General features: G+C 36.6%; 1 protein-coding gene across 1 annotated transcript in view; it reads left to right on the forward strand.

The window, feature by feature from the left end:
* The first annotated feature begins 1,216 nt into the window (after positions 1-1,216).
* The window catches only part of LOC142056024 (keratocan), a 37,403-nt gene continuing 12,916 nt past the window's right edge, over positions 1,217-25,703 (forward strand). Inside the window, exons 1-3 of the mRNA XM_075090201.1 lie at positions 1,217-1,492; positions 4,545-5,441; positions 11,840-11,990. Of these exons, the coding sequence (XP_074946302.1) occupies positions 4,565-5,441; positions 11,840-11,990 (1,028 nt within the window). The 5' untranslated portion in view covers positions 1,217-1,492; positions 4,545-4,564. The remainder of the gene's footprint in view (positions 1,493-4,544; positions 5,442-11,839; positions 11,991-25,703) is intronic.

Raw genomic sequence — 25,703 nt, forward strand, 5'->3', positions numbered from 1 at the left:
GGGACAGGCCTGATGTTAGAACATCAGAAGATTAACATTTGCTCCCTATGGGCTGCACTGGCACTTGGCACTCTGTCTTGAGCAAATTTGTTTGCTAATTGCATTATTGCAGAAGCACAGAGGTCTGTAACCATTTGGCATCTTTCCTGTTCGTGGTGAAAGGCCTTTCTGTGCTCCCAGTAACCTGCACTGGCATGGAGGCCCAGATACATCAGCAGCAGACTTCGGGGGAAGCCCACATCCAGGCTCCTCTTCTTCAGGAAGCTGTTAGGGTTCGCCAGCCCAGCCACATCCTGTACCATGACTTTTCATAAAGATAGGCGGTTGATAACAGACAAGAAACTTGATCTGTACCCACAATAATTACAGTTAAATACACAAGACACTTTAAAAGAGCTTGTGCGTGCTTTCTATATGCACATTTCACATTTGTCCCCATCCTACTTTATAAGAAAGAGCTTGAGCCCCACAAAAAGGGAAGACATCCACCATTTACAGATAAGAGAAGGTTTTTATGAAAACATTAAGACCCACTTTAAACAGTTACTGTCTTAGTGCATTATTTTTTGGCATTGCCTGGTGAAAATAACATCTCATCCAAGCCTTAAGATGCATTCTTGAACTACATCCATGGAATAAGAAACAGACAACGTAAAGCTGAGTAGTTCCAGATTCTGAAAAGCAGGAGAAAGCTCTAAGTACAAAAATGAACAAATGAATAAAGTGAGTTTACAGTAACTGCTGAAAAAAAGTTCCTGGGATGTGTTTTTATTAAACAAACACGCATTCAATTACCAAAGTAAACCTCCAGATCAAGTAAATTCCAATACTTTGCAGAAGCAACTTTGAACTCAGTATTTAATGCTGTGGAAAAGGCTATAATTCAAAGATAATCCTGCATCTTTTGTTCTGATCCTCAGGCTAAAACTTTTACTAAGGATATTTTACTGTGGACATAAGATAGTTAAAGAAAAAGGCAGAAAAATGAATGAGTCATTTGGCTGAAGAAGCACAGCAGCATTGAGGTCTGAGCACTATTTGTTAGCTCATGGCTAGCACTATAAAATAAGTTGGAAAACAAAAGTCTGTTTGTAATTTGTTTTATAATCTGAAATGTTTTCCCTCTAAAATAGAAAAAATTTCTTGTATAAGGCTATCGTTAGTGGTCTAAACTTTCTCAGGTTTGTGAAACACTGATCATTCTCTCATCCCACAGGAATAACAGATGGGTTGTCCTTGCACAAAATATGGTATCCACCTGCACTTCATTAGAGAGCTGCATTTTTCTACATGCCACACCACAAGATCACCATGATGACATAGCAGCTTCAGAGAACAGCGTGACTAGGGCTTTTTTTTTTTCTTCCCTCTTGTAACACAGAGGATCTGGCAGGCTTTTACCTCCTGACACTGTTTACAGCATATATTGGTCGATACAGTCCCTTATTGCATCTGCTCTGGGAATTAAGGAAAGCAGCTTCAAGGCAGTAAGGTAAGTGCTGCTGCATGTTTTAACCGTAATGTTCAGCTATTTAAAAGTAGCTGTAATGGGAATGTGAAAACATGTGAGGATAGGTTTGCCAATTTGTAAATTGAACACAAATCAACAGTTGCTTAGTGGATTCACTTTCTCAGTTTCCTTAAAACAGCCTCACATATTTTGGGCATCAGTGTTGCACTTTTTTACAGCATGTTTTGTTCTACTTCAAAGGAAGAGTTGACGTACAGTACAAAGAAATTTGTAAGACTACTCATTGTTTACTTATTCATTCATAATCTATTAATAAGAGTTCCACAGACTCCATTTGTTAAAAAATTTTGCTTCATTTTACAAAAAGACAAGGTATCCTGATACTTAAAGAATTAATCAAGTAAACAATGAGAGGAAAATTATGGGCATTTTGAAATTTTTAGTTAATTTTAAAGCACATTTGTAATATAGTATTGAAACTTCTTAGAATTAAACCTTTTGCAAGCTGTGTAAGATGTTATGCTGCAGCATTAAGGTATATTTAGTTTAAGGCTGAGTGAATGATAAACTTATATTCATTTTGTTTCACAAGAACTTTAGAATTAAGGTAGTATAGACTAGCTCCAAAATAGTTTGAATAGTCTGTCTACTCTACTGTAGTAAACATTTTTCCAAAATTGTGGATTTGCCATTTAGTATGTTTTGGCAAATTGCCTGAGCAACTTCACAAATATTTTCACAGGTATTTTACAATATAACTGCTTAGAACATACACAGCCAATTAGTTCAAGCATGCTTATGTTAAGAATCCATTCTGATATTATCTTTTGGATTCATATAGTTCAGTGCAACAAACAAGCATGTGTACACAATCTATTTACCTTTTATGCTTCTGACAGAGAAACATTTAAATACATGAACAAGAAATCCATTAATAAAACAAATTAACTACACTACTTATGTACTTTACTGTGGTATTTGATGTCACACACATGCTCATATGTCCTTGGACTATGGAATTGTCACCTACATTTTAAAATGTTGGTAAAATAATTCAAAACTATCTAACTTTTTTAATTACTTCCAGGGTTCTGCAGAACAGTTAAACATTGTACACTATTTAAAAGAACTGTCAGGCTATGATGTCAATAATAAAATTTGATACTAGAAGAACAATAAAAATTGAATTTAAAATAGGATGTTTATGCTACTTTATCAGTAAGACTGTAAAATGATACAGATGTGTAAAAATGTCACTGCAAGGCCAAAGACTGTAGTCCAAGAAGTTCATTACACTCTGTCTTATACTTCAAATACAGAGGCAGTTAGTCCCCCATTCTTAATGTTTAGTACCTAAATAGGACCAAATTTTGAGCTGAATTTTGTCACTGTAGTGTCTTTGCTTTCAGAGAAGCTGTACTTATTTATACCAGCAGGGGACTGAAGGTTGAGTTTGCATGTTCTCATGTAGTAATGAAGAACAGTCAAAGGAAATTACACTGATAACTCATATTTCAATGATTGCTCTATCCTATGGTTTGTAATTAGATAAATGTGATGGGACCAACACCGTGGAAAAGATATGCCGTCGTCCTCCTTATTCAGGGGACAGCAGCTTAAAATCTGGCAGAGGGACTTTGTGGGTGATTGACTGTAGATAACATGAGAACATTTTTAAAAAAATCTTCATACTGTACTGCATGAGATCAATAGGCCCTGCTTAGAGGTACTTTAGTTGAGATTATTAGCTGACAGGAATGTGGTGTGGCTTTTATCAAGTCAATTAAAGCAAGAAAATTTAGAATTAGGGAAGACTTTCTAGCTATGGCCCTGCATTTTAACACTAGTCTGTGTAACATTAAACAATGCCAACAGCAAACTAACTTACTCTGCTGGAGGACTGCCCAAATATGAAATCAACATCTGGTGGTCTGTTTACAGGCTTCACATACTTTCTGAAATTACTTGAGGCCAAGAACGTTCTAAGGATTTTCTTAATTGTTCTACTCTCTGTACAGTAGTTGAGTACACTGAGCCTTGACTTTTGCTGGTGAAAATCAAAGTAAGCTCACTGACTTTAGTGATGCTAGACCCACTTTTCCAATACAACACCTATCTAGGTAGTAAGAAATAAAGCAAGATATTAATCTTCACATATTAGCATCTTGTGGAGTATCTGATGAGGAAGGTATGCCCTTAAAAAGTAAGGTGAGACCACTCATATTGGACACTGAATGTCCTTTTACTGTATGTGAACTAGAAGACCAGTTACTGAAGCCAGTGTTTTATTATTCTATTGTTTTAGAATGGTCATACAATGTAATCAACACAATTATTATCGTATATAAAATTTGCAAGAACATTTGCAGTACCTGAAATTCAGTCATTTCAGATCCACTGTAGATCCATATTAGACAGAGTATACTTGTGCACACATATGCAGTGCTGGTTGTTTGACATGTCCAGGAAAATATGCTATATATTTCTATTAGCTTGTTCTCTAGGTGAATATGAAAGTTAGTGGATCATGCTTTACTGGACATGATGCATGAGAAGAAGATATTTCAATCTACAGGCATCTTAACAACACACTATACAGCAGATCATTACCCTCAGTTTGTAACTTCCTTGGCTTTTTCAAACTTAAGTGAAATTGCCACATGTTACATATGTATGTGGCAATTGTTATGTATGTATAAGGCGATTGAGTATATTAGGAATGCTTGATAGAATTTAAATGGCAGAACTGCCTCTGAACATGGCCTTTGGACTTTATCATTGTTCTTGTGACATAATGAATGCATGCAGGAAGAGATAATGTTTTACTTACAACAGCAGAATGGCCTACAGTTTTGCATTACAAAGGCAGATTATAACAAGACAGGGACTGTAATTTTATAGTAGTAGCAATGTAATAATAACAAACTAATATATTTTTTCTTAATAAATATCTTTAAACAGGAAGACTAAATGAATTAGTTTTTAATTGTAATCTTTCTGTAGTATAATTTCAAATATTGTTGAAAGAGAAAAAATTAAAGTTATAACTTTTTTATTCCCTTTCACCATACAGGGACAAGACACATTGCAAAGATGACTTTAAACTCCCTACCTGTCTTTCTGTTACTGATTAGTGGCATTTTTTGCCAATATTATGAGGGTCTTGTAGATGATTACGGTTATGATCCTTTTGGGCCATCCTCAGCAGTCTGTGCCCCAGAATGTAATTGTCCCTTAAGCTACCCTACTGCCATGTATTGTGACAATCTTAAACTGAAAACCATTCCAATTGTACCAAGTGGAATAAAATACCTTTATCTTCGAAACAATATGATTGAGGGCATTGAAGAGAACACGTTTGATAATGTAACAGACCTACAGTGGCTCATCCTAGATCACAACCATTTGGAAAACTCAAAAATTAAGGGAAGAGTCTTCTCTAAACTAAAGAATCTGAAGAAACTTCACATTAACTACAACAATTTGACTGAAGCTGTTGGACCGCTCCCCAAAACTCTGGATGACCTGCAACTAAGTCACAACAAGATCACAAAAGTCAATCCTGGTGCGCTTGAGGGGCTGGTGAATCTGACTGTCATTCACCTCCAGAACAATCAGCTGAAAGCAGATTCTATTTCTGGGGCTTTTAAAGGCCTGAATTCACTTTTGTATCTTGACTTAAGCTTCAATCGTCTTACAAAGCTACCAACAGGACTGCCTCACTCTTTACTCATGCTGTATTTTGATAATAACCAGATCTCCAATGTTCCCGATGAGTACTTCCAAGGTTTTAAAACCCTGCAATATTTACGTTTATCCCACAATAAATTAACAGATTCTGGAATACCAGGCAATGTCTTCAATATCACATCACTAGTTGAGTTGGATCTCTCCTTCAATCAGCTGAAGAGCATTCCAACTGTCAGTGAGAACCTCGAAAACTTCTACCTCCAAGTCAACAAAATTAGCAGTGAGTTGAATTTGCCTATTTTCAATATTATTTACCACAGTCTGGACACTGATGGTCAATGCAAGTACCTGAAGGGGTAGATCAACCAGTCTTGAAAAATCGTACTGGTTAGACTGTTAGCAAACTGCCATTCCTCTGAGTGTTGTCCACATTAATGTTAAAAGACAAACATTTATCTGATAACTACTCAAGTTAACCTTAAAGACAGAAATTTATGCTTTCATACTAATGTGGGTATTATTGGCCAAATTCTCATCTCATGTAAGTTGGAGTAATTCCATAAAAGCCAATGGAATTGACTTATACAACTGAAAAAAACAGTGGGAAAATTTTAATCAGTGTAGAAGATGTTCAGAATTTGTAAGTCAGCAAATAGAGAGAGATATCAGCTGCTCTAACTCTGGTATGTGCAATCTTTCAGAAGGGTAGTAGCGAAAGTGCTGGAGGGAGGAGAGAGGGAGAATACAACCAATTCATAAGGTATTAGGCACAAGGCACAATGAAAAAGATACAACAAATTAACAGCATTTTTCTCTTTCCTCCCTTCTGTCATGCAATATCTTTCCAAACCCATCTTGACTTCAAAAGGACTGCCCCTGTTGTTTCTTCTTTTCATTCCCATTTCCCACACTGCATGATCAGGTGGCAAGCTCATTTCCATTCAAGTATGATTTGAAAAAATGTTCTTTCTGAAGTCAATAAATGTCACAGTTTGCATGAGATCATGGAGGTTTGTACTGGGGCAGGGCTTTTACGAGGCTTCTTAATCCTTGAGGGGGAAGGAGGTGTTGGAGAGCTGCAGAGGCCTCACCATCACATCAGAAGCTCTCCAGCTGCACCTCTGCCAGCGGTGGTCCCTGAGGGAGAGGCAGATCTGTCAAACATAACAGTGTTTCTTCAGGAGGACTTACATCTGTCTAGCTGGCATAAAATAAGCCACAAACCACTCTCTTCTGTTTGTTTGCTTGTATCCATCAGAGGTTTAGGTTATCAGTGTTAGCTATTCCATACACAGCTAACTCCATACAGACATAGCCAAATATTTTAGTGCTGATTTTACCAGACACAGGGCAAGACCTTTGGAAAAGTTTTGCACTTACTATGCTTCACATTTTCCTCAACATTATGATTTTTTTTCCTATTACATCTCAGTTCCTTGTTTTGATGAGGGAAAACAATGAGTTAATGCTTCCTACCTGAGGCACTACATACAGTGACCTGTAGAGCTCTATCAGATACTCTCCCTCTCCTAAAAGAGCTAACAGTGATGATGTTTAATTTCTCATGAGATATACAAGGCAATTTTCCCTGCTTAGAATGGTTGTTTTGAGCCTTCTGCAAGATACTCAGGTACCAAGTTTGCTTGCAATTCACATTTGCAAGAACTTCTGAGCAATATTGGCAACAATTTAATTTTGCAATGAAAGCTGTATTTCCAGAGTAATGGTCAGCAGCAGAGGGGGATGGTGTGAGGAGTGGGTGTCCGCCAGCTACTGCTGCACTGTCATTGCTACCCTATGGACTGGTGAAAGAGAACTCTGATTTACTGTTTTTTGCTTCACCATAAAATCTAGCAGGCTTCAATAACAAATTTTCATTACTATATAAATTCACAGGCATAATATTGTGTTTCCTAGGATGCTAACTGACAAAGTGGGACAAAATTTAGTCAGCAGTAAGCATTTCAGTTTAATGAACTATGAGATACAGGGTGATCAAAGCCTTTGCAGTTCACTGTTCATTACACCTGACCTACAGCTATGAGTGCTTAGTCTTTCTAAAAATTGAGTTGATTGACCTTTGAGTATTTCAGCCTCAAACAAATGACCAGTATCTTTTCATAATAGCTATTGTCATTTGCCAGACATTTGTGTAAGGATAACTGTAAACAAGGCAAGCTTCCCTTCCATACTGTGGTACACATATGCTGTGAGAGGAAAACCTCTGTAAAGATAATTTGTCCTAAAATGTGCAAAAGGTGTAATATTTCAGATTATGCTTACATAGCTTAAAGTTTTCACTTATACTTAAAACTAACATGAATATATTTCTCCAGAGCTCTTAATTTGCTACTGTCTCCCTTTGTCTCAAGTACCTTTAGTCTATCAAGTAACATTTATATTTGTCTAAGGAAGAATAGTCTGGTTCCAACCCTTTTGATATTACCACAGAGAAAGGAAATATTTCTCTAAATTATTGTCCATGAGTTTCGTCCTAGGCTTGCTACAGTTGTTATGCGTTGCCATACCTAAAAAATTACCTGTTTGGGAAATATCCTCGCTTGAGTGACTGAGCTTTTTGAACAAAAGTTGATGAATATACATAAAAAAATATTTGTAGCAGAATTGGCTTCACTTCAGTATGTTCTGCCTTCATCTGTGATGTGAAGAGTAGTGGGCAAAGTGGATAGCAAACTGCAATGAAGGCAAATCCAAAGTCCTCTGATCTCTACCTAATAAATTGAAGCACATCCATTATATTGAATATAAGTTAGGTATCAGCTGTATACTCCATCAACTGTACTTGATGCTAGTTGCATGTCCAAGCTGACATAGGACCATGGAAGGTTTAAAAAAGCTTTTGCTTTCTCCATACCTCAAACCTAAACTGTAAGTTCTAAACTAAAACTTATTTTAAAAATATTTTTATTAGTAGTAATTTAAGGGTAGAATTTTCTGTTTAATAGCAAGTGGTTTGCTACCATGCTTTAAGATGTCATTAGGATATATATACACAAACACACACACATATATTCTTGTTTAACAGACTCCTCAAGGCAAAAAGAAACTCTTCAGTATGGAAAAAAGTACAGGAATCAAAGAGGTTCAGTGATACAAAAAGAGTCCAAAAGCAGACTTCTCCATATTCGATTTATACTTGTAAATGATTAAGGAGAGAGTTGTTTCCATATGAAACCCCAGCAAGAAAATAACCATGTGAATGGAATACAACAAGGAGGAATTTGAAAATGTTCCAGGGGACAGTTAATGGGCTACATATTCGCTCCAGTCCATCAGTTGGATCAGTATCTGTACCGTAACTCTACTTATTCTAAACAGAGTTAGTTGTGGAGGTGCTTTATGGTCTTTTATCTAGCTCACTCAAACTATTCCCAGAGGATTTTTTGATAAAGGCTTGTGCAGAAACAACTCAGATATGATTACTGTGGGACCACAGACCAGCAACGATGACTATGGGACTTCAATTCCCATTAGGATTGCCAACTGTATTCATGCCCGAACAAGGAATCTTTGAACAGTGAATCTTCCTGTCAGCTAAAGGCTGTCTACACTCTTTACGTACAAGGGATATACTCTCACCTAGCATATAGTAAAACAATAACTCTGTCTAAAAAATTTGTGTTTCTATACTCCCATTTTGCTCTATAGGTATTGGAAAGGAGAGGCGAGGCGAGGCGAGGCGAGGCGAGGCGAGGCGAGGAGAGGAGAGGAGAGGAGATGCCTGTTCTTGACTTTTTTTTCTCCCCCAGATATTTCAAATATTCAGGTAGTTTGTTAGAATATCAGAGTTTCTATGTTGACAGACACTTTTAGTGAGAAAATACTTGTTCAGCTGAAAACTTAATTTTCATCCAATCCTTATTCTTTCAGTGTCTAGTTCATGCAGAAATTCTGTGTTGGAAAAATAAGAATGCCACATTAGCGGCAAAATTCCAAGTACCTGAATATCATAAATTCAGGAAGACTTTTTAACACCTGCAACACTAATAAGTGTAATAAAGAGGGAAGTAAGCTACTGACATATTTTATGCAACAGTGTTCTAGTATCACTGATTGCAGTTCCTATAGAGATCATATAGGTAACAGCACATCAAGTGCATTCAGAAGAACCACTTATCTTATTTTCTGCCACTGGAGACTGCAATTAGAAAACAAATATGTTTAATCTGCTTCTAAGAACTGGCAATTATATGAACTGTATAAAAAATGAATATCCAAATGCAAGCAGTGTGCACCAAATATTGGAGCTAAATCCCACTGAAGTCCATGACAGAGTTCCTTTGACTTCTGTGAGGACTAGATCTACATCCACTTCCAATGTGGTTTCAGCCTCATAAATAGTCAGCACAGCTGAGTATTTTGGTAACACAGATAAATTTTGTGGTTTACATGCATGAAGTTTACATCCTTTGAGTAGTTAAGCATCTACCCAACTTGTATAAGCATACCAGCTTTTGCAACCAAATGTTAGTATTTATTCTCAAAAGGAACAATAAAGAAGAAATGAAAAAGTAGATTTAGAAAGTTTTTAGAAGCCTGCCTTCCACAAAAATACACTTACCATGTCATTCCTGAATTATAAGAAAATGGAAAAAAAATCTATGTTAGAATTCATATTTATTTTAATCTTTACAAATTACACCCAAACTATCTGCAGAAAACTGGACCTAAATAGTTAATGGTATAGCCTGTAAGTCAAGCAAATCAGTTCAGTCTCAGGAACTTATGTTTTCATTTAGCAAAATTCGACACAGATCTAATCCTATAAACATCACTCAGATTTTAAGATCCTAACTCACAAGAATCATCAATTCACTTCAGCTGATACATTCTGAATCGGAGAAGTATCAGAATTGGTCTCCAAGCTTAAAATTATGCTATATTGCAATATGGACTGCCCAATAAATGTGCCATTAAGGATGCATTTTATCTCTCACCCTGCCAAAACAAGACTGTGCAATATACAAAATCTAGGAAACTGTTTTGATTTGCTTTAATCAAATCAGTGACCAAGATCTAAAATTTGAAATACATTTCCTTAATCCCTACTCAAAACAACTTATTTTGTGAAAGATACAAAATCTTCACCCATTCTTCAACTTTATAGCTCTGACTCCAAAAAAATTACCTAAGCTGTCATGCTTCAAAGAGATGCCTGAACAGATGTGTATACATTTATACTTAGTTTACACAGCCATGTTTCATCAATGATAGCAGATTAATGTAATGCCAGTTCTGAAAGAATCCAATTGAAGTTAAAGTGGAGATATGAAATATACTCCCTCCACTTCCTTTACTACTACAACATGATATAGGTTATCACATTTTCTTAGATGAGTTAAATAGTCATGCAGAAAAAAAATATAAGGTGGTGTTTTCAAAAGTCCATGAATGGCCTTTGACTGGCAGTTAAAATGGCATCTGGTTTTGAGAACAGTACCTTGATTTCTCAGAAATTTGAGAGCTAGTCATTTTCAACATAAAAGCAACTGAAGATATGAAATTTGTCTGCATACTGGTGAATGAGTTTGTTGAAAGAGTCCCTTTAAACCCTTCTTTGTGAATTCAATTGATGTCAATGGCCCAAAGAAGAACAAGCCTTTTGGACTACTTCTTTAGTAGTGATGGAGCTTTTCAGTTGACTCTGTCTGACTCAAAGGAAACATGGGTGAGAATGAAGGACTGTCTTGTAGAATTAATTACACAATGTAGTATGCAGGGGATATCAGGTTTATTCACGTACATTCTCTGTTGAGGATAGGACTTCTCTGCATTACAGAGGTGTATAATATGTATATGTGTGTGCTTATGTATAGTAAGCACATAATTTCTCTGCTTCATGTAATTACTAGCTTACAGTTAATACTACTTATAAGATACAAGGCATAGTTTTCCTTTCAAGACCTCTCTGATGTTATGTGAACCAAATAATACTTCAACTGAATAGAGTCTATATTCATATTATGGTACATAAATTACAATAAATAGAAATATTTTAATGAATGTTTTTTACGTTTATACTCACCTTCTAATCCTGCTGTTCTGGAAAGGTTCAACTATACAATTTAAATGTAAAACTCTTCCTCATCCACAGCCCCAAATTTCATTTTGAAACTAGTAAATCAAAACAACGTATCCAAAATAGCATTTGACACATACACCCATTCAACTGCCTGTTCTTAAGGGTAAGGCTGTATCATGGTTTCAGTTTCTCCAGAAACTTTTAACTTCCTTTGATATCTTATGTAGCACAGTTTTACCCTTCCATCATAATGTACCCAGCATGATTGATTCCTCCCTCTGCATCTCCAGATGTAGTGGAGATTCATTTTTCTCTTTTTTTCATAAATAGCAGATTAGACCTCTATATAAAATCTGGAGTCTTAAAAAAATCAAATACTGGGAGCACATAGCACTTGAAAAACTCAGTCTTTAAATCCTGAACCTCTCACAACTAATGGAAAGAACCTCTCCTGACACAAGCCCCTGTACACCTATGGGGAATTACATCAGTGGACAAGCAAAACATTGAAAAATAGTAGAATAAATGCAAGGTCACAATTTGCAAATAAAATTTTAAAAGCAGAAAAATAATGGTTTTGTCTTATTTATCCTAATTATTCATGCTTTCTCTTATTCATGTTTCCTTTGTTTTAGAGTTCCCATTGAGCAGCTTCTGTAAGGTTGTTGGGCCGATGACGTATTCCAAGATCACACATTTGCGCCTGGATGGAAACAATCTCACTCGAGCTGACCTGCCACAGGAGATGTACAACTGCCTCCGGGTGGCTGCTGAGATTTCACTGGAGTGAGATACCTGGGAGCATACGGTTCCCTTCTAGGGGCAGTAACTACAGGAATTACATCATGATAGCTCTTTAAAATTAAGATATGCCTTAAAAAAACTGTCAATCCGCATATTATCCATTCTGTTTGTTAATATTTAGCATGCACTTGGCAACCTTAAGGGAACGTGTGCATATTTATACAAATGGTTGTATTTAGAAGCACAAGAATGACCAAAAGCAGTGCAAAATGTGCCTTCATCTGGCTAGGTAAGTGGATGAAAAGCATTCAACTTCATAGAAGTCTATGTCAATGCATGCAATACATGCCCACAGGTACCAGACTTCCGTGTAAGTCAGGTGGGTTTCATCAGAGTGCTGAGCAGTATGGGCTAGCCTGTGTAAATACAAGATTCCTCTCCAACCAGTCCAACTTCCTTAGTTACTCATGCCTTTTTCATATGGTTATCAATTACAAAGGAAAAATGATTTAACGATCTAAGAACAATTTAAAATATATGAAAATATGTGTTCAGACCACATGATGTTATTAAATTAACGGAATATGTGAAAGATAACAGGGAAACAAACATTTTTCAGGTTAAAAATTTTTACTCTTCTTTTTGTCATACTTTCATTTAAACTTTCATGGTAAGATTTTTATCCATTGCTGGTATAATTTTTATTTCAAAATAAGACATGTATACAAGCATTTTTATTCAATTACTTGCATGCTACTTTTAACCAGATTGTAGAAAATAAAACATAGCAAATAGTATTTTTGTGTCCATATCATTGTCAACTATGTTTCAGTCTTTTATAAATTGAAAAAAAAATCAGGTTAAAACAAGATAATCTAAGCTATTCTATTATTTTTAAAATTTATTGTAAGGTTAAATAAACTGTTTTCTCTACTTTCAAGTTTCAATATGTTTGTAAACATATAGTTTACCATACTCCACTGTGCTTGTGTCGGCCATTAAGTTGATGCCTCATGGAGTCTGCAGTATGGGAGTCATAGCACTATGAAATAGTGCAAATTAATTTCTCAGCATTTTCAAAAGAACAATGAAAACTCTCAGAAGCCACAGACAATAAGTAAAATGCAGCTCTAGCTACTCATGATAGAGGGATGGTAGTATATTCTATCTGGGAATGAATAGTCCAAATATTGTCAGCATCCTGGAACACACAGTAAAATAAATAAGTTAGTGAATTAGAGGCATAAATGGCTTGGTTGGAAACACAGATCATCCCATGGGTACTATTTTCTTTTCAACTACTATACTATTAAACACTTAAACAGAAACTCTTCCAGTATCTATAGCAAAAGTTGAAACTATCATCGCTGAAAAAAAGAAAAACCACACCAAACCATTCAGTCAGTACATTGCCAATTCCAGATGTTCAGAATCAACACACAGTTCACAAAGATACCTGGGACCAAAACAAAAGGAGACATGCAGGAGACAATAGAAATATTTCCCTCCTAATTTTTGTCATTTTGGAATTCATTGGTGTTATTGCTTTTTTTATCCACATACATGACGGCTTGAAAGTAACCTTTGTTACAAGTAAGCTAGAATTTTCATAGAAGAATGAAGTCTAAAGCTGGGGCTTTCTGAATACATCAGAGTGGAAACCACTATGGTATAGCACCTAGGCATTATAAAACAAGAGAGGAAGAAATAAGTGCATGCAAAAAATCCCCAAAGAATGGAAGAAGATATGGAAACAGTATTCAACCTTTTCCACAGGGATTTTAACCCAGATGTCCCCTCCGCAGGAAAATACACTAAACCCTAAGACCTCTAGAGCACAAACTGATACTAAGACATGTCACCACATATCTGTGATCTAGCAAACAGGATAGAAATGTAAGAGAAAATGGCATTTGACAGTATGTTTTTATCTTGAATACTTCTTTCCTGTGGTTCAGAAATTCCCAGTTAGTTGGAGGGAGATAACATTGCACAGCTTGCTCTTCACACTATCTGAAAAAAACTACAATATTAGGTCCTTCTGCTAAAGAAGAAACGGGACACTGTATCTGTTTGCTTCCATACTGTGAGACACAGAAGCACAGGTATCTGCTTCTGCATTAATGAATTGGTCTAAATCATTATAAAGACTTTTTGAGTTCCCAATATTTACATATCTTGCAGAAACAGGCAACAATATACATGTATCTTAGGTCTCAGTTTATGAAAGCTACATGAATTTTCTAGGCACTAGGCAGAAATGTAGGTGTTTGGGAATACTTAACAGAGCTAGAGACTTGGAAACTGCTTCACTGTAACTTGCAATTTCATAGAATCATAGAATGGTTTAGGTTGGAAGGGACCTTTAGAGGTCATCTAGTCTGACCCCCCTGTAGTGAGCAGGGACATCTCCAACTAGATCAGGTTGCTCAGAGTCCTGTCCAACCTGACCTTGAATGTTTCTAGGGATGGGGCATCTACCACCTCTCTGGGCAACTTCTTCCAGTGTTTCACCACCTTCATTGTAAAAAAATTTTTCCTTATATGCAGTCTAATTCTATCCTCCTTTAGTTTAAAACCACTACCCCTTGTCCTGTCACAACAGGCCTTGCTAAAGAGGTTGCCCCCATCTTTCCTATAGTCCCCCTTCAAGTACTGGGAGGCTGCAATAAAGTCTCCCTGCAGCCTTCTCTTCTCCAGGCTGAACAACTCCAACTTTCTCAGCCTGACAATTTCTGCCCTTCCTGGAAGAGAAGGTAATGGATCTTGGCTTTAAAGCCCTCAGCATTCTGGATACTGAAAAATATGATGCATACACCCCTGTTCCCACCTAACCTGATGATAATATAAACTACATATGTGTACAGGTAAAACATGTTACTTAAAATTAGGCAGACATGAACAGATAATAACAGCTGCTGTAGCATGGAGAAAGCAGAGTCAGTATATTAGCCTGACCTAAATTCCTTTAAGGGTTACATAATATGGAGCCTATAGTATATCTATACAATTTACTTACGTGTCCCTCCTTTTTTCAGGTCAAAAAGGGTAAATTTGTCATGACACTTTCATATGAAGTTTCATATAGAAGAATTTTAAAATATCGAGATCTTTTGGAAAGACATGAATTTGAGCAGACATAAAAAGGAAAGTTTCCTACTAATGTCACAAAAAGCAGTATTGCGACAATATACAAAATCAGTAGACAAAAAGTTTACCCATGAAATTTCAGGAACTGGTCTGCAAGTATGATGCACAGCATGCACAAAGATAGAGTCACCTATATGTATAAAAGACATTTTTTAATATTAAATTAAATTACCGAAGTTCCCTATAAAGAACAGGCAGTGATTCACATGAATTTCTGGACATAACCCGGAAACATAAATCCTACATGCCTTCTACTGCTTTACAGAGTCCAACACAGTTAAATGGATCAAGAAAAGACTGAGCAGTGGTTGATTACAGCTGTTCTTCTAGTGCAAGGAACCTGGCAGGGTCCCATCCCTACTCAGAAACGTTCAGTTTTACTGAAAGGGAATAAATAGGTAGTTGCTTAGCATAAACTAAATTATTTTGAAAACTGGGAACAAGGTGGCAAGACATCATTAAGAAAGGCAGTCTGAATAGTTATAGACACATCTGCAACAAGCATAGACTGACGATGGTAGAGACTGTGAGGTTTTAAAGCAAAATGAAGTTCAGTAACGAGCCACTAAGATGGAAGGCTGCGAAGAGAACTTCCCTCAGCCTTCTCCTTTCCAGGCTGTGCCAAATCACTTCCCTTAGGCTCTCTGAATATTACATATGCCCCAGTCCCATGATTTATTGCAGTCTTCCACTGCCTAAAAGAGCAAGATAGAAAAAAGGGCCAGATTCAGAGGTGCACAATCAAGGGACAAGAAGGCAAAGGAGAAGTTCCAAAATGAGAAATTCAGGCTGGGCATACAAAGAAATCCTTCACAATGAGCGTGTAAAGCTCTGATGCAGATTGCCCAAGGAGGCTGTGGGCTCTCCATCCTTGGAGATTTTCAGAACTTGCATGGGCAGTGCCCTGAGGAACTGTTCTGGATTTGAAGTTAGCCTTATTTTTAGAAGGAGGTTGATCTAAACTACCTTCAGATGTTCCTTCAAACTTATTTATAATTTCTGTGAATCTGTGGTTCTAAGAATACTAGTAACCAATGGGGGACAATATAAATTTAAATAACCAGCTCTACAGCTGAAGAGTTTTGCATTAAATTCACGTGGAAAATTTATTGTTTCAGGTTCCAGTCCATAATTCAGACTCCCATGATACTCACAAAATCATAACTCAGCTAACATTTGGATATAGATTCCACAGGTAAGAACTGTGGAAACTTTCCTTCGATGCCCAGATGTCTGCAGCTGACTTGTGTAAATCTGCTCCCATTTTGACACTTGTGAGCTACTGAGTGCTGGCAGTCAAGTCAGAGATCCATCCCACCTAACTCTCCCATGTGGGTCAGCATTGGCAAACGTGCTTAGAAGTCTATGCAAAATAAGGGAAACAGTCTATGAGCTACCATCCCAGTGGACAGAGTGCTTATGGAATACATTTTTGTGCTGAACTTTTTTGCAGATTTAGATATTGGATAAAAGACCCTCAGTCTGTAAGAAAGTAACTTAATCGGTAGGCTATACATAGCTTTCATGGATAAATATCTCTTAAATCTTTTCTACTTAATGCGAACAGTTCAACATTAGCACAGGGAAAGAAAAGGAGTGCTAACTCTGTTCTTCAGAACACTCACCTTGAATGTAGGAATGTCAGGTTCAGGTGCCTGGGAAAATTATCACTTCATTATGCAAAACAAATCAGCCTTAAAAGAAGAGGCTGAAACACTTTTAATCACACTATACTCTGTGGCATCTGAGATAAAATTGTGGTTGTGGGCTAAAAAGGAAATAATTGTGCCCATATCTCCACATGCTGAACCACAAGAAGGATTCCACCAGTCCTTTCTGAGATGTGACCTGCCTGATGTGCCCATCTGGAACGAGTTCAGAGGTGAGACTGAATTGCTCAAGGTTGTGCTCACTGAATAACATAAACATTTTGCCCTGAAGATTTCAGTTAGGATACTTTAAGTTGTCTTCAGTTTGATAGCTTTTGTGGACTCCTAAGGTTTTAGCTAGGTTTTTTTTTCTGTTTGTGGGTGTGGTTTTGTGATTTTGGTTTTTTTTTTGGTCAGCATCTATATTCCTCCATCAATGTATAGGAAGGTAAAGGCATATAATCAGGAGCTGAGGATTTCATTGGGTAGCAGCATATCTGAAAAATTACATATTGTTACTCTTTGGTGTTATAAACCATGATTCTCTGTGGATGTAACCCCATCTACATGGTTTTTTTTCAGGGGAGTTATCCTTCTTTTCAGAATTTGAACTCTTAATCTGCAGATCAGAAAACACAGAATTTATAACAAGTCTTGAATACCTGAATAATTTTTATTTAAGTATAATCCCCCTTATGTACTACCTCTGCGGTACAACATACCTTTTAATTCTGAAATTGTTAGAGAAAAGCAAAATTTAAAGGGTCTTAATTAGAAGGCAGTGAAGAAATGAGGCAAATACATGAAAGGAGAAATGTTAGTTATAGTCCAGATGACAGTGTGGAAGCACAGGGATTTGGTGAAATGCACCTGACTTCTGAACAAGAGGAAAGCTTTATTTTGGAAAAAGTACTACTGTTCTGGCAGAAGCAGACAAACCAAATCCACCTCATAAGGAAATATATAAAGGATCATGGAGCTTTTTATTCTCTCCAAGAAAGCAATCTTCAGTGACATTTTGAACAACAGTGTCTGAATCCATTGTTATGAGATGTTTAAAGATATTTTTAAATGTTCATGAAAAAAATCCCACATTATTTTAAGTGGTGTATAAGTGCTGCCTACACCTTCTGTCAGATCTGGTTGAAACAATTAAACCACCATAAGATCATACTGATTAGCTTATAGGCCATGTTTTCATAGTTGCAGACAGATCTCTATTATAGTATCTCAGCAGCAGAGGTGGGAAAAATCATCCAAATATTTTCTCAGAATCAGACCCTGCAAGTGGGTTTTTTTGTTTCCCAAGGGACCAGCATGAATGTCGGTGAGAGAAAGCAAATCAGGTGTGGGATACCAATATGAATTGTAGCACATTTCTTTTCCAGAAAAAATAATAATATAAAATTTGCTGACTTTAGGCTTCTGTCCTTCATCAGACATGCAAAGTCTCACACATCTCATATGTCTTGAGAAACTGCTTGCTAGGTCCACCTCTGGACATAGCTGCACTGCCTGCAAGGCTGGTAATATGGATTTTCTTGACAGACAGATGGAATCCTTGCTGAGGTTGATGCACCAGCACTCAGCAGAGAAAGATACTGTTATAACACTGACCTGGAGAGCTTCCATGCCAGGAGTTCCATGCTAGTATGGAGGTTGCTGCCCTGTTATCTTTTTTACTGCAGTTCAATCAGTTCTTGTATTGCTCATTTAGCACAAGGGTTTACAGCTATGGAAGTAACTGAGTTATGCAGCCTTTGCACCCGCAAAGAGAATCGGTGAGATTTAACTATATAGGTAGCTACACTGTGTAAAAGAACATTTTTGTCTTTACCCCTTGTCTCCTAGCGTGGGGTAAAGGTGCAAGACAGCAAGTCTGGTCAACCTGACTAGAGCAGATATTCCAAAAATTACAAAGACACTTTGGAATATATTGAATAATATATGTAAAAATATATTTCTGCTGAAGATAATGCTGTTATTGATATATGCATAAGATTTCAAAGAGAAGTACTGGGAATTTTTAGGGACTCTGTACCTTGTAAACCAATTTAATAATGAGCTGTCTTCAAGCTAAACAAGGCCAAGTACTGCCTTTCAAAATTCCTGTTTTCATGAGCTTTCCAGTATCTCATTGTGTGCATCTGCAATCCATCTAGTTCTGTAGACTGGTTTCCAAACTAGATAAGCAAATGTTTCCTGAACTTCACATTTAGACTTTGTCATTATGACCCTTTTACTGCCAAAAAAAAAAAAGAGTAAGACTAATAAATTCTCAAAATTATGTGTACCATCACATTGATTCCACGAAGAATTTGGGATTCTGTGTGTAAAAATGAGATGTTTTTATTCAGGTTCTTAAGTTTGGAAGAAACTAAGAAAAGTCATCCCCCTGCAGTATTTTCATTCCTACCCTAGATTAAAAATTACACGTATGTTGTTCTTAATGAAAACCACAGCCCTGATATGAGGTGTATATTATACACAGACTGCAGAAAAGAACTAGACCTTTACCTCTGGGAGTCCCAGCAGCCACTGTGATGAGCAGGGAATCACCTAAGTTAAGAGTAGGCAATGCTGGAGGACAGCCCTGACTGTTAAGGGCCTCTGGAGTGCTGCACAGTGCTTGAATAGGGATGAATTCTCTCTGGAGCTGGGTTCCAGAGCTGTCTTCAGAGAAAAAGGTAGTGTCAGTTGGCACCGAAGTGCTGGGTGTTGAGGATTTTCATCTGCAGTATAAAGACTCAGTTTCAACATGTTGCATCTGAAAGGATAATTAGTGACGGGAGTACTTGTGGTGAGGGAGACACTAGCATCAAGGCAGGAAGCACCTTAGTGCTTTGGAAAACGCCAGTTCTAGAAAATTATGACCAACATGAAAGTTTAAGAAAAAACCCCACATATTCTAATGTTTAAGTTCAGTATTTCCCAAGAGTATCTGCATTAAAAATTAGACAAAAAAACCAAACCTACAATTAATGGAAAATAAAAGAAGTGCTGGGTTTTCATATAGCTTATGTCATTTGGCTTTTCTTTTTAAATAATAAAAAAAGCACCCGAACCTTGAATTTCTCATCTGGCAGAACCACTATAGCAAAGCTTTATTATACGGGGACTAAATATTTTTTTAAATTAAAATGTGGGAGTGCTCTTTTATTAAACTCTTGTCATTTATTTTAGGGGACAGATCTTTCTATAAGTCTAAGCTTCTTGGAATTCATCATCCTATTGTGGGAATCTAAAGTGAAGAAAAATTCAAATATTTTTGGACTTCTTTAACAACAGAACAAAATAAGAGAACAAAAGTAACACTAACACCTCACAGTCTGTTTTTACTATCTTAATGGTGTCTTAGAATATTTAATGCATGATGGTTTACTTTTGAAAAATGCACATATACAGAATGGCCATCAGGTGACTAATTCATGTTTTAATTTACTATTTGTTGCCTGGAAAATATAAATCATCTAAATAGCCACATGCAGGCCCAGAACCTAAGGTATGTGTGTAATTGATAAATGCACATTAGATATTTAAAGTACATTTATCATATATATTGGTACATCTAGCATTTTAAAAATTGGGTCCTTGGGTAGGATAGATTTGTTTCAGTGTTGGAATAGTTGAAAGCAAGAAAACAAATTAAGGTAACAAACTGACAGCCACATTTACATAGTAGGTAAACTAAACCTAGCTAGCCAAGATAAATACCAGATCTTGGCACTGTGTCGTGGAACCTTTGGGGTGTCACTGCAGTATAGAGCCCAAAACAGAGAGGGAAAGGGAACAGACAGCCAAAAATTTTCTTAATGAAGCATACTCAGGAGAGCACTATATTTCCCATAAAACTGAGCCCTTTTGCATAGTTATTCTCTTCTGAAATGTGTTGCTCTGCAAGGATCTCCTTAAGCTGAGCTACTCATTTCTCACTGTGGTTTTTAGAAGGGAGTGAAAGTGTGCAGAAAGTAAACTGCTAGAATTTTGTTTCTGGGTTTTTAGAACAGGAGCCCATCCTCCCAAATCTTATATAAACAAGGTGTCAGCTGACATTTACATTTCACAAATTAAGCTGGCCCAACCATTTTCCAGGATTCCCTTACAGAATATCTCCTAATCTAATCTGAAAACTCCCCAGGTAAACTCCCTATACTTTAGCTGCCTGCGTATGAACAGAAATGTCTATTTAAACGAGATGCAACTTCTCCCGCTGAGATATCTAGGCAGGCAATCTGAGGCTTCTTAGGAGAGGTGCAGAGTTCCTGCTCCTGTCTGTTTTGGTTTTACTTTTTCACCAGGAATTATGTGGAGTAAAAGGCATCTGTAGGAGCAGAGGATCTGGAACATCTGTGCTGGCCCCTTTGATCTGTCTGCACTGTCCCTTGTGCTAGCCTGAAGGGTTCACTCATCTGCTTTATTTTGGACTCTTTGGTCTTGCCGAACTTTTGTGGCTCCTTTTTAAAAGGAGTAGCAGATATTAATTGGGATATATCCCTGTCCGGTGATCAGGGAACTGTTGGGAAATAGGTTTGTCTTTCTGACTCCAAGTAAAACTCAGAGCTTCCTACTCTCTATTTCAAGCAGCAACGCAAAAAAAGAGAGAGAATCACCACTACATGCCAATCTTCAGAACTTAAAGAGGCAGACTGAACCCTGAGTAAATGTAAACACCTGCCTTAAGTGGTCTGCATGGCTGCCTGAGCTACCAGTAGAGTATATAGAGAAGGGTACATAAACTAGAGTTACTCTTTTCTATAGGTTTTGAAGCATCACCTTTCTCTAGTCATCATGAACAGAATTTAAGAGGGTGTTTCAGAAAAACTGCCCTTTGGAGCAAGACATCTTGTATTTTAGTAAAGCAGTACTCAAATTAGGCACACTGGATTGCAGCCTTTGTTAAATGGAGCAATCCACAGGGCTGGTGAGTTAGCTCTGCTTGCAGTATACTCCTGGGTTTGCTGGTGATGAACTATACACATGCTTGATGTTTAACAGACCTTGCTTCGTATTAAATCTGAGACATATGGCAGCCATTACTGAAAGAAAGTGATTCATTTTTTTCACCGTCAGCAACTTCGATGCTGAAACATAAAAACAGCTCTTACAGCACACCCAGTTGTCCATATCTCCTCCCAATGGGTCTTTCTAGTCTATGTTTTTAGCCCTTCTAGTCTTTCTTAAGCTTGTGGACTGTTCTAGTCTCAAGTATGTACATCACTCTGCTCAAGGAGATGTTACCACCCTCTGCAGTTGTTGGTTCTCCTCACTTTTTGATTTTTTTTAATACAGATTCTCTTATTACATTGATTAACAATGTGGTTTGCCAGGAGACATATGGAGCAAAAATCCTGTAATAACTTGAGACATCTTCCTCAAACTAGAATACTCCCAACAGTATCTTTTAAAAGGTTTCCAAAATTCAGGGAGTGGGCATTCACAGTATTTTTACTGTAATAACTTTTCCACTTCCTTTTATTGTCATGCAAATACCTTGCGTACTGTTACGTTTTGGTAGATTGTTTGTGTTTCATTAATATTTGCCTCTGATTGCTCAGCTTCACGAGTTAAAAATTGCCTCATTAACACAAAATTCTGAGCCCGCTCTTACTGAAAATAAGGCTCTGGAAAGTGTCTCAGGTTGGATACTCAAAACAAAAAGCCTCCCAAACCATTAGTCATTTTTTAAAATCTTGGCTGTGGTCTTTTATTAGTCTGTAAAACTTTATCACCATATATTGCACCCTTTAAATAATAAATAGTAACACCAGATGATGGAATACTGAACAAAACAAACGTATGACAGAGAATATGTGTGTAATCTTGAAGGTTTCATGGAAAGCAGGCCTTTCTGCAAAGTCTGCTTGGGCACCCAAGCCATCACTGCAAAGATCTTTGCAAAATTTTGAGTGCACGTGAGAATATATATTACAGTTATCACACCTGTTCTTCCAGATTTTGATGACATTTTCTGTCATTTTTTTCTGTTCTTTGTTTGCATCAGAAGAAATGAAAATTCACGTTATTGAGAAAGTCTTAGCAAATGTTTTTGGTGTTTTCTTGTCCTAGTGGAGAACTGCTTCTTTGAATGGGATGGCAGTGTATGTGTTTGATAAGGATCAAATACTTGGCCTCCAAAGCCACAAAGGGCAGACTGTGACATGCTTCTCCCTTGCTGAACAGTAGTTCATACTGCCTGTCACAAGGTAACCAGCAAGTCCTTCTGCCAGTGCCTTCTATGATAACATAATGAACATCTGTACATGATTAGCAGGTTAAAGGGTAAATTCAGACCCCTGTAAAGCACGCGATAAATCAATCTTCCTTTTTTTTTTTTTTGTTAAATGTGCAACTTCCGGCAATTTGCATTTAAGTGTGTCACAACAGATATCTGCCACCAGGACTCCCTATTTTAAACCCTCAGTATAACAGTCTTTAATGGTGAACAGACCTCAGTGCCTCCACATTCCATCTACACACTCTGCAGAGATTTAGCACAAATGCAAACCAGTTTTAAGTTGCACTGCCTGGATTTTACAAGAATCATAGATGCACTTTTAATGGTGATGCCTCTTTAAATTACTCACAACTGAACACACAACCTTCATACAGTGGTGCCTTTGTCTCTCCCCAGCTCTCTTCCATGGACTCCAGCTGACAAGCCTCCTCATCATTAATGTGTGGTACCTCATCTGCTGCAGGAGTTCAAAGGAAAAATTTTAAGGCCTAGGTGTTTAAAGTGACACTCATAAAGAAAAGTTTAAGACATTACATCTAATTTTTGTGCTTATAAATAGTGCATCTGTTTAAAGATAGGAGCTTTATTTTTAGGTATAGATGTAAATTTTTTTTAATTAACTTTTGAAATATTCAGCTTAGTATGCATGAGGGAATATATTTTTTACCTGGCTTATAAGAAAGCCCTAATAATCTCTAAAAGATATTGAAGGGTCTGGAGTTCTAGCAGAGAGAAACACTTAGGCATTTGTTTTGTTTTTAAGCACATACTTAAGCCATATAAAAATTACTGGTAGTAAGGATGTATTTTTTCCTAAACAAAAACCAAAGTAGTACAAACATATGAAAAAATTTTATGACGTGTTTAAAATTATTCTTGCTGAAGTCACTGGAAGCTGCCTGTGTACTTAGGGGTTGCTTTCCTTTTCTTTTTTTTTGATTACTTATCTTTTTGTCTGTTCTACTTCTAAACTTCTTTTGAGACATTCTTAGTTTAGGAAGCGAAGTATTAAAGTTTATGAAATAAATTTGTAGAGGATTTATTGTTAAAATAAACAAGATGATATTGAATTAAAATAATTATATAAATAAGTTTCAAAACTAATAAAAACTCCTAAAAGGTACCAGGATATATTTATGTTTCCTTAAAATACTTATGTCATTGTTCTGGCTTTGAACGTGGGTAGTTTTCCTGATATTAAGTTGTTACTTTAAGTTTGGACGGAAAAAGAAAACAAAAATCCTCCAAAATATTTAATGTGAGAAATATGTGTCTATGTCTTGGATAGCAAATTGGCTGGAAAGAGTTTACTTGAGATCAATAATAAAACAAGATAATTAATTGGTGCCTTGATAATTAAAACCAGACCTCTCTACAGTAGGCACTGGAAAGTATGATAACTGTAGAAATATATGCAAATATCTCTCTGAACAAAAAGGAAAATGTATGATTTAATCTTTAAAGGAATGAAAATGTTATTAAAAAATTCTTAGCAAAAGCTTTTGCTATCTTCTTCTCCTAATCAAGAATTTTGTCTTTAAATAGCATGGCAGCATCTGCATTTAATAAAAATCAAATAAAATATTTCCATGGAAACAGATGGCACTGTTTTTAATTCTTTGTGGCCAGTTCAGGTATTATGAAGATGAATTATGATGTAAGCGAGCTTTTCGTGTAAAGTATCTTCTGACAAAAATTTTGAATAAAGGTACATTTTGTGTTACCTGTTTCATCTAGACCAGTTCATCTCATCTGTTAAAATGTAAAAATCAAATGCGTTCAGCTCACTGGCTGTTTGATATTAAAGTCAGGATTTCCTGTCTTTTCCCGCCTAGGTGCTGAGGTGCCTTAGTTATTTTAGGGGTTAAAAGCTGTAGCCACTGATGCGTATATATTAGGCTGTATTCATAGAACACGGCTTGTAGCCTGACTCAAGCTATTACAGTCTAACAACAGTGACCAATAGAAAGAGAAGAAGATCCAAGAAAGCTGAGGTAAGCCTAAACTCTGAAGCAATGTCAAATTAGAAACAATAGCTAATAAGGTGTGTATGGTAATACATCTGGGAATACTAGCATGTACTTCAAGTTTTATATGCTATTAATTCTTAGGAGGACAGGAAGCAAACACAGTGGTTAGGAGCCAAAGGCTGTGAATTTAAAGTGATTTCTAACTGGCTTCAGATAGCTCCAGGAACTTGACTAACAAGGTAAATTACTTTATATTTCTTTTTTAAAATGTTATTAAGGTTACGAATATTTACACAGTAAGAAGGTACCATTTCACTGTGTAAATTAGAGATGTTATTCTTTAAAAAGATTTTATTTGTCCTTTCTTGGAATGCTTCCAGATAGCAGTTTATGAGGCTGGAAGATCTGTAGGATACTGCACTTGTTACTGGTAACAACAATGTTGAAAACTATTAAATGACTACTTATATGCAGCAACTTAACTGAGTTCTTAACTTTACTGGTGCATTAACCCTATGAGAGAGTTTACTTTTTATTTAAATATTATTTTTGCCAAAACTAACCTCCTAATTTTGAACAGACGTTTCAGCTGTCAGTCTCTTGCCTCTGCACTGCAAAATGCTTGCTAATCTTCATCAGGAAGCAAGCAAGATAACAGAGGTTGTGAAGCACTGGTTTTGTGCTACATGAATATTTCATTTTGGAGTAAATTATCATTTATAATTTTGTTCCTTGTTTAATGGTGGAAGAG

This window comes from Phalacrocorax aristotelis, chromosome 1 (assembly GCF_949628215.1).
Source record: "Phalacrocorax aristotelis chromosome 1, bGulAri2.1, whole genome shotgun sequence".
NCBI lineage: Eukaryota > Metazoa > Chordata > Aves > Suliformes > Phalacrocoracidae > Phalacrocorax > Phalacrocorax aristotelis.